This window comes from Sciurus vulgaris (genome assembly GCF_902686455.1).
Source record: "Sciurus vulgaris genome assembly, chromosome: 4".
NCBI lineage: Eukaryota > Metazoa > Chordata > Mammalia > Rodentia > Sciuridae > Sciurus > Sciurus vulgaris.
This window is the reverse complement of record NC_136464.1, coordinates 95,490,476-95,500,710: the sequence shown is the minus strand read 5'-3', so window position 1 is coordinate 95,500,710 and position 10,235 is coordinate 95,490,476. Positions and strand designations below refer to the sequence as shown.

The following is a 10,235-nucleotide window of genomic DNA, read 5'->3' as shown; positions in this document are numbered from 1 at the left end:
TTGACAAAAACAGATTAACAACTGTGTAACATAGTCAACTCAAAAGTAAATGGATGGGCTGGGGAGATAGCTCAGCTGGTACAGTGCTTGCCTTGCAAGCACAAGGCCCTGAGTTCCATCCCCAGTACCGCAAAAAAAAAAAAAAAAAAAAAAAAAAAAAAAGGTAAATGGAAATGTCAAGAAAGATGAGCCCAACTTCCAGTGCTAGAAAATAGGAGAAACTTTACCATCCAGGAATGCAGACAGAACTGAAAAAGGATGGAAATTGATGGATCAATTTACATTATATAATTTACTAGGAATAATGTTCTATCCTCATGTATTTTAAGACCTGCTCAGGAATAACTGCTGAAGACTCTTCTTCCATCCCACTTTGTCCTACCAGGGACTACAGAACTTGTCTCACTCCCATGGTGTATCCGCATGATGTCTCTCACCTCTGTGCTTTTGTGCCATTTGTTTTTTCTGTCTTGATTCATATAACATCCAGTGATGATTTACTATTGTGTTGGGTGCATTGTGTGTTTGATTGTTTGACTAAAAATGTTTCTTGTCAGTAATTTGGAGGAATGTATCTCCAATTACCTGATCTCACGTGGTACTGGGTTCCTAGTTTCCTTTTACAACTGAAAGGACATACACGGATAATTCTAAGATTTTAAGAGCTAACAATTACCAATAATTCAGTGTCTGATCCTTATTTTAATATGCATCCAAAATAATCAGTTTACCATGAAATTCAGAAAACTAAGAAATGAATGTAAAAGTCTCTTATGTGAGTAAGCTAAAAGGCATGGAATGAGCACAGAATCCATTTATACAAAAAATGAGAGAGGTAAGTATAGAAATTGTGATTAGAGAAAATAATGTAGTTTTCAAAGGTTTTAAAAAATAGCAACAAAAACTGGGAGATAAGTACAGAGGAAGAGGGCAAAATATGGTAATAGCCTCATTGCTAATCTGTGAATTAAATTCATGTTTCTGTGAATAACTTAATGCCTCAGTTGTCTCAGTATTTTAATTCTTTTTTCTTAATTATAGTGTTGATTTGAGGTATTTTAAAAACAATTTAGATTCCTGCCAGATTTCCTTTTTTTAAAAAATGTTCACAAATTATTAAACCTAATATGTAATTTAAAATGGTATGATTCACTTTTGCAGGGAATAAGTTCTGTTTCACTTTCTATCATTCTTTCTTTACACATGCATTCATTTCAAGAGCTTTACTGATGTATAAGTGTTATTAATTAAAACAGCGTATTTTTGGATACAATTGAATGATTCTGATTCAGCTACCATTTTGCCTTCTATTGATAGATATGATTTTCCTTTGGGATAACATCTAACTATGTTGGGAATGGTTAAATTTTAGTAGTAAACTCTGAAATTATTTTTAAATTTAGAATTTTTAATACCTTTGTATTTCAATTTTAATATGTATCTGACAAAAATCTCTAGTTCTTGGTAAGAACAAAAAATTATATAAATCTGGGAAAAATATTTGGACTTTTTTTGTATAGTTTAGCATTTTTTGTGAGTACCTCCTTTTGTAGGCACATTGTTTAAAAATAGGTCATAAAATTACAAATATTTCCAATGTTTCAAGGGGTAGAAGAGTCCTAATTAACATATTTATCTTCCTTTAGATAAAAAAAATTAAGTGATGACTGAATCGGTTATGATTTTATTAATAAGAAACAAGAAATATCAGCAAAAGTAACAAGGCTTAACAACTTTGCTGACTGTTATGGTTCGGACCTAAGAAAGTCCACTGAAAAACTCATGTATCAGGCAATGTAACAATGCTCAGAGGTGAGGGAAGACTGGGTTACCATAGCTGTAAATTAGGCTGTGGATGAATCCACTTGCAGGATTAATAATCTGAATGGACTACTGGGTGGTAACAGTGAGCGAGTGGGGTACTGGTGGAAGAAGTAGGTCACTGGGATAGCCTTCAATGCTAGCTTGTCCTTGGATTGCCTTCTCTCCACCTTCTAGCTGCCATGGGTAGGGTGTTAATATACATATTTCCTTTAAAAAGTGTTACAGCTTGCATTCTACAAGTGTGCAAATAAAAACAGCCCCAACAGAAATAAAAATTCACAGCATCAAAAGTTAAGCAACTCATGCAAATTATTTTTGCAAGGAATGGTCTTAAATGTTGACAACCACCAGTGCCTATGTGACTTTCTCAAAATTCCACAGGTACACTTGCCTTCTGCATTTGATAGTTGAATAGGAAATGAAAGATTTCTAAGGTTGGTTTGTGTAACTTTTTATATTATTTAAGAGATTATCAACATTTAGGAAATATGAAATTATAATAACATATAATTACAATTATATATAATAATATATAATCAGTTGAATCTGATCCTTCATCAAACAACTTTGTCAACTTAACCATTTTTTCTTCCTTTAATCTGTTTTTAGTTCTACATATTTTAATTCAGTGTTTAGCTTCTTTTTCATTACTAATTATAGCATTATAATTATAAATAGTAATTGGATTAGTCTTTTTTAGGAATTATTTTTATTGGTTCTTTCAATTTATACTTAAAATTAGGACTCGTTTTGACATAATTATAAAAGCTTGGAATATAATTTGCTCTTATTCATTCTCCAGTACTTCCCCTTTCTCTTTTCTCCTTCCTCACTGTTCCCTTGCCTCCATTCTGCTGATTTTTCTGCCATTTACTATAGGTTATTTTTCTAATAGTGTCTTGTAGATGTACATGATGGTGAGATTCACTGTGGTATATTCATTGTTCTGCTCTTACCTTATCAACTTTCTTCTTTATCACCGTCCACCAATCTTTCCTCTATTTTGATGGGATTCCCTCAACCTTTATTCTTTTGCTTTCTTTTTCCCATTTATTTTGGACTAGCCTTGGCATATCAGAGAAAACATCCAACTTTTGATTTGGGGGGACTTATTTCACTTAGCATAATAGTTCCATTTCCATCTATTTATCAACAATTACCATAATTTCACTTTTTATGACTAATATGCCATTATCTATATACATATTTTCTTTATCAATTCTGTTGAAGGGCACCTAAGTTGGTTCTATACCTTGACAATTTTGAATTGTCTGCTACAAATATTGATATGACTCATCACTACAGTGTGTAGATTTTCAATTTATGTGAAATATACCAAAGAGTAGGATAGTTGGTTCATATGGTAGGTCTATTCCTAGTTTTTTGAGGAATCTCCATACTGTTTTCCAGAGTGTTTGCACCAGTTTGCAGTCTCATCAAAAATGTATGAATAGGCCCCCGGCCGGCTGCGGCCCTGCGCGGCAGTCGGGGCCTGGAGCGGAGCGGTGCGGAGGGCGCGACCCACTGGCTGGGGAGGCGGGCTGCGCGCTGCCTTCAGGGCTCTAGAACGTGCACCAGGGCGCGGGTAGCACCGCAAGCCTCTTGGGCGGGGCCGGGCTCGGGAGCCGGTATCCGGACCTCCCACCGGGGCGCCAGGACCACCGCGCTGCGCGCCCGGGCTCTGTACGACTTCAGGTCGGAGAACCCGGGCGAGATCTCGCTGCGGGAGCACGAGGTGCTGAGCCTGTGCAGCGAGCAGGACATCGAGGGCTGGCTCGAGGGGGTCAACAGCCGCGGCGACCGCCGCCTCTTCCCGGCCTCGTACGTGCAGGTGATCCGAGCCCCCGAGCCCGGCCCGGCGGGCGACGGAGGCCCGGGCGCCCCGGCTCGCTATGCTAACGTGCCGCCCGGCGGTTTCAAGCCCTTGCCCGCCGCACCGCCCGCCTCCTTTAAGCCGCCGCCCGACGCCTTCCAGCCGCTGTTGCAGCCGCAGCAGGCGCCGCTGCCGAGCACCTTCCAGCCGCCCGCCGCGGGCTTTCCGTATGGCGGGGGCGCCCTGCAGCCGTCGCCTCAGCAGCTCTAGGGCGGCTACCAGGCCAGCCAGGGTAGCGACGATGACTGGGACGACGTGGGACGACAGCTCCACGGTGGCCGACGAGCCTGGCGCGCTGGGCAGCGGCGCCTACCCGGACCTTGACGGCTCGTCGTCGGCGGGCGGCGGCGCGGCTGGCCGCTACCGCTTGTCCACGCGCTCCGACTTGTCTCTGGGCTCCCGCGGTGGATCCGCACCTCCGCAGCATCATCCGTCGTGGGCCAAGAGCTCGGCCACCGTGAGCCGCAACCTCAACCGCTTCTCCACTTTTGTCAAATCAGGTGGGGAGGCCTTCGTGTTGGGCGAGGCGTCAGGCTTCGTGAAGGATGGGGACAAGCTATGCGTGGTGCTAGGCCCCTACGGCCCCGAGTGGCAGAAGAACCCCTACCCCTTCCAGTGCACCATCGACGACCCCACCAAGCAGACTAAGTTCAAAGGTATGAAGAGTTATATCTCCTACAAGCTGGTGCCCACGCACACGCAGGTGCCAGTGCACAGGCGCTACAAGCACTTCGACTGGCTGTATGCGCGCCTGGCTGAGAAGTTCCCTGTCATCTCTGTGCCCCACCTGCCCGAGAAGCAGGCCACTGGCCGCTTCGAAGAGGACTTCATCTCCAAGCGCAGGAAAGGCCTGATCTGGTGGATGAACCACATGGCCAGCCACCCAGTGCTGGCACAGTGTGACGTCTTCCAGCACTTCCTGACCTGCCCCAGTAGCACAGATGAGAAGGCCTGGAAACAGGGCAAGAGGAAGGCCGAGAAGGACGAGATGGTGGGCGCCAACTTCTTCCTGACCCTGAGCACACCACCCGCAGCCGCTCTTGACCTGCAGGAGGTGGAGAGCAAGATAGATGGCTTCAAGTGCTTCACCAAGAAGATGGATGACAGCACACTGCAGCTCAACCACACTGCCAACGAGTTCGCGCGCAAGCAGGTGACGGGCTTCAAGAAGGAGTATCAGAATGTGGGCCAATCTTTCCGTGGCCTCAGCCAGGCCTTTGAGCTGGACCAGCAGGCTTTCTCAGCAGGCCTGAATCAGGCCATTGCCTTCACCGGAGATGCCTATGACGCCATTGGCGAGCTCTTTGCCGAGCAGCCCAGGCAGGACCTGGACCCAGTCATGGACCTGTTAGCGCTGTATCAAGGGCACCTGGCCAAGTTCCCGGATATCATCCACGTTCAGAAAGGAGCTCTTACCAAAGTAAAGGAGAGTAGGCGACATGTGGAAGAAGGGAAGATGGAGGTCCAAAAGGCTGATGGCATTCAGGATCGCTGTAACACTATTTCTTTTGCCACTTTGGCTGAAATTCACCACTTCCATCAAATTCGAGTAAGAGACTTTAAATCACAGATGCAGCATTTCTTACAACAACAAATAATATTTTTCCAAAAAGTGACCCAGAAGTTGGAAGAAGCTCTTCACAAATATGATAGTGTTTAATGACTGGACATTGGATTGTGAACTTTTTCAGTTCAAGAATAATTTCTGCAGCAGAATAAAAACTGCTATCAAAGAGCTATTGCCAACTATCAGTGGTGGTACAAGGATGGTTTTGTGTTCAACTGAAAGCCAGTTGAATATATAATTATGTAGGAAAGAAACCTTTAATATGGCTATATCATAGAAACAGTACCACACATTGTAACTAAATTATACTATGTATGCCTACACTACCATTGTAACTTTTGGAATAATGATTATACTATTTGCCTTATTGCTTTTTGAAGTATGGGTATTTTAGTGCATACTTTGTAGACCTCAAAACCCATGAAGGGTCTCAAAGAAGCCGGCTGGATAAAAGCCTGCTGTGGATGCCTTTTCACTCTCAGATTGGGATTACCTAAATTCAACCTGTTCTCTGTTTACAAACTCCAACTAGAGCAGCTATGCGACTTTGTGCCTTTAGACTCTTGGTTTTTCATTTTGTGCCCCACCCCCACCCCCACCCAAAGGAAGCCACAACTTTTCTGATTGAAAGAGTGAAAGGCCAGTGTACATGATAACAAACTGGTTATAACCTCATATTGGTGGGGGTGGGGGTGGAGTGAGAGGATCAGCTGTCATCAGTCTGCACAGCAAGTATTATCTCCTGATAAGATGCTGGTGAACGCAGAGGAGTGAGACTCGATACTCATCTCTGGATATGAAGTCTGTTAGGGAAGAGACGGTGCACTATATTCCCTTAGATGCTACAGTAGCATAGCCTCTTCACGCAAGTGTCCTGAAAACTGGGCGTGAGGATTTCAGCAAACACGTCTTATAATGTGGAGGAGGAGGAGTCTGATCAATCAGGGGAGACAAGTACAGAATCAGTGACAATACACACTTGGTTTCAGTTCCTGGGAGGGTTTTCTTTTTTTGTTGTTGTTGTTTTGTTTGTTTGTTTGTTTTTATCTTGAAGGTTTTCTTTAATATTCAGTTTTTTTGTTTTTTGTTTGTTCGTTTGTTTTTAAATGGATCTACACTGTTAACTGATTGAGACTCCACTGTGATTCACTCGTTTACTTAATCAAAAACTTTTCAGGGATGTCTGTAAATTTCAGTGTTACACGTGATAAAAGTGGTGTTGGTTGATCTAAAGAGGGACCAGAAATAATTTCTACTATTCCAATACTGAAGGAAAAAAATTACTGATGTATACTGTGCTAAAAAAAAAAAAATATATATTGATTAAAACTCCCACCCCCAGACATTTAACCTTAAAAACTATTTTAAATGTATTTTATTATAAGGGAAATACAAATGGCTGATAAATACCAAAAAGATTCAAAAGCAGCTTAATTTAAAAAGCACAAAGAGATTCTGGTTGGAAATGCCAGAATCTCAAATGTTTTTATAGTTGCTGAGCTAAATAATGTGATTCTTGAGTTTACAGATTTTAAAACTGTCACTGAAAGGTTAAAGTATCTACTGTTTTTATGAAATCAAACTTAATGCTGCCTCAGAAATCCCGGTACTGAAAGGGTAACATGGAAGTAAAGAAATCAGTATGAAATAGTGGTGAGTCACATGATTTTTAAAAAAGTCGGTTTGCAGAAAGGCATAGGAAGAAAAGCACATTTACTGTCTCAGAAGTAGTCTCATATGGGTTGGATTTTTAAGATCAGATTATCATAATTTTGATCTTTGGTCAAAATTTTGTACTTTAGAATACTTAGAGCCAGATTTAACATCATGTGGCTTTGTCTACTACAGATATGTGGAAATGCCAACAAATATGTTGTTCTCTAAAAAGTAACTTTCTCTTGTTGATTGAAAAATACAGTTCTTATAAACAAAACCCATATATAAATATATATATAAATTAATTTTATTGCAGAAGTTTGGAAGTTATAGCATTTGAGTCTGTATTGGACAAATAAGCTACTATGCTTTTCAAATGATTTGAAAGTCACATATATTTGCCTCTTTATTTTGATGGTGGTTTGATTTTTTTTATTTTTAAGTAAAAATCACTAAACTTGTGCAATGTTAGCATGGAAGTTATCTGAGGTATCTTTGTATGATTGTACTTTAGCCAGGGTGGACATAGCTTAAATTATAAAAACTGAAGATTAAAGTACAAAAAAAGTATAAGTTCATGCTGCCTACTTCTAAGAGAACTTTTGTTCTTCATAACTAGATAACATTATGTCACTGATTCATAGGGGGTTTAAATTAATTCTGTGAGTTAGAATACCAGAGTTATTAGTGTCCATTTTCATCTAAGATCTTTATTCTCTTAACGTTCTTGGTCCTATTGAAACATTTTGGTATACCAAAATACTGCAATGTTGATACCCAAGAGAAAAGCCATTATCATGTGTATGCTGGTCATCATGATCAGTGTGGTACAATTATTTAAAATAAACTATCATGCCCTTCAAGCCATTATTTGTCTTTATTTCTAGAATTTGTAATTCTGACATGTGATGTGTTCATAACATGAGGGTGTGTGCACTTGAGCCTGTTTTACTATTTTAATTACAGACAGAGTTGCTTATGTGCTGTAGTTGTAATGCAGCGAGACTGGTTCAGCAGCTACACATTGTCACCCAGTAGCCTTCCTGGCGCTTGTGTCTGAAGGGATGGATCACACCAGGAATGGGGGAAACACATTTGAAAGTGAAATGTAAGCCAGTGCAAGTTGGGTAGAGTAATGTAATCATTGGAATGTTCTTGGGCTTCACTTACACCGTTGTCTTGCATTTATTCATAACAATACAACAGATTCTTACAAAAAAAATGTATGAATATATCTTTTTCCCCCACATTCTTGTCAATACTTAATATTATCTTTATTCTTATTAATTGCCATTCTGAATTGAATGAGATGGAATCTCAATGTAGTTTTCATCTGAATTTCCCTAGTTAGTAGAAATATTGAACTTTTCTTCAGACATTTGTTGACTGTGTATATTTCATCATTTGACAAGTGTCTGTTTAGATCTTTTGCCCATTTACTAATTAGGTTATTTGGTTTTTATTGCTAAGTTTTTTGAGTTCTTTATATATTCCAGATATTAATACCCTATCTGAGAAGCAGGTAGCAAAGATCTTCTCCTATTCTGTAGGCTCAAACTTCATTCTCTTGTCTTCTTTGTTGTGCAGAATCTTTTTAACTCGGTGCCATTGCACTTACTGAATATTGTTATGGTTTGGATGTGAGGTGTCCCCAAAAAGCTCATGTATGAGACAATGCAAGTATAGTCAGAGGAGAAATGATGGGGTTGTGAGAGTCTTAACACAATCACTGAATTAATCCCCTGATAGGGATTGGATGATAACTGAATTGGAAGGATATGACTGAAAGAGGGGCATTAGGGCATGGCCTTGAGGTACATACTTTTATCTGGCAAGTGGAGACCACTCCTCTTCCAGATCATCACGTGAGATGTTTCCCTCCACCACACTCTTCTGCCATGATGTTCAGGCCTCACCTTGAACCCCAAGGAATGGAGCTGGCCTTCTATGGACTAAGACTTTTGAAACCATGAGCCCCTAAATAATCTACAGTTGTTCTAGTTGGTTCTTTCATTTACAGTAGCAAAAAGCTGACTAAAACAAATATAATTTTATTTCTTAACACTTTAGGAATCACGTTAAAGAAATTGGTTCCTGTGCTGACTTTTCAGAGTGTTGGGCCTACATTTTCTTCTTGGAATTGTAGAGTTTCTATTTCATAGTTCTTTGATCCACTTTGAGTTTTATGTCAGGTAAGAGGGGTTGAATTTTATTCTTCTATATACGGATTCCTAGTTTCCCAGCTCCATTTAGTGTCTGTGTTAATATTTTCTTTTTCATCTCTAATTTTGTTAATTTGAGATTTCTCTATTTATGTTAGTTTGGTCAAGGGTTTATCAATTTTTTTGACCCTTTCTGTTGTTTTTACTCAATTTGATTGAGTTCAACTCTGATTTTAATTATTTGTTGTCTTCTATTGATTTGCTCTTTGTTTGTTCTTCTTTTTCTAGATTTTTGAGATGTAATATTAAGTAATTTATTTGTATGCTTTTGTCACATTTGTCTAGTATCAGATAACAGTTTTTATGTGGTTATCTCCATGTTTTATATTCTATTCCATTGGTCTTCATGTCTGTTTTGGTGTGAATAGCATGCTGTTTTTATTACTATAACTCTGTAGTATAATTTGAGGTCTGATATTGTAATGCTTCCAACATTGAACTTTTTGCTGAGGATTGCATTCACTCTTTGGAGTTTCTTATTGTTCTAAATGAAATTTAGAACTGCTTTTTCTAGTTCTCTGAAGAATTTCACTGATATTTTTATGGAGATTACATTGAATCTGAATGATGATTTCCATAGGATGCCATTTGGATAATGTTATTTCCTCCTACCCAAGAGTATGAGTTATCTTTCTACCTTCAAAGGTCTTCTTTAATTTCTTTCTTCAGCATTCTATCATTTCCATTGTAGAAGTCCTTCACATTCTTCATTAGATTAATTGCCAAATTTTTTTTGTGTTATTGTGAAATGGATAATTTTCTTTTTTCTAGCAGATTTATTAATCTGTATGGGAAAGTGATTAATTTATATATGTTGATCTTCTACCCTACCATTTAGTAAAAATTCTTGAACTGTTTTGGTGGAGTTTTTTGAGTCTTCTAAATATAGAATTATGTCATCAAAAAACAGATAACTTTGGGTCCTCTTTTTATATTCAATTTCCTTCTGTTGTATAATTGCTCTGGCAAGAGTCTCAACAACTATGTAAGAGTGTTCTTTTTGTATTGTTTCTGTTTTCAGAGGAAATGCTTTTTCTCCCTTCTGCATAGTGTTTGCCTTTGGTTTGTCATATACAGCCTTTGCAATACTAAG

General features: G+C 39.4%; 1 protein-coding gene across 1 annotated transcript; it reads left to right on the top strand.

Annotated features, from left to right (window-relative positions):
* Nucleotides 1-1,885: 1,885 nt before the first annotated feature.
* LOC306658956 (sorting nexin-18-like) lies at nucleotides 1,886-6,682 on the top strand (the record flags this gene model as incomplete). Its single annotated transcript, XM_079136230.1, is given in 4 exon segments — nucleotides 1,886-1,934; nucleotides 3,279-3,904; nucleotides 3,908-3,951; nucleotides 3,953-6,682. Coding segments are annotated over 4 exon segments (2,124 nt in total). The 3' UTR covers nucleotides 5,358-6,682.
* Nucleotides 6,683-10,235: the final 3,553 nt, after the last annotated feature.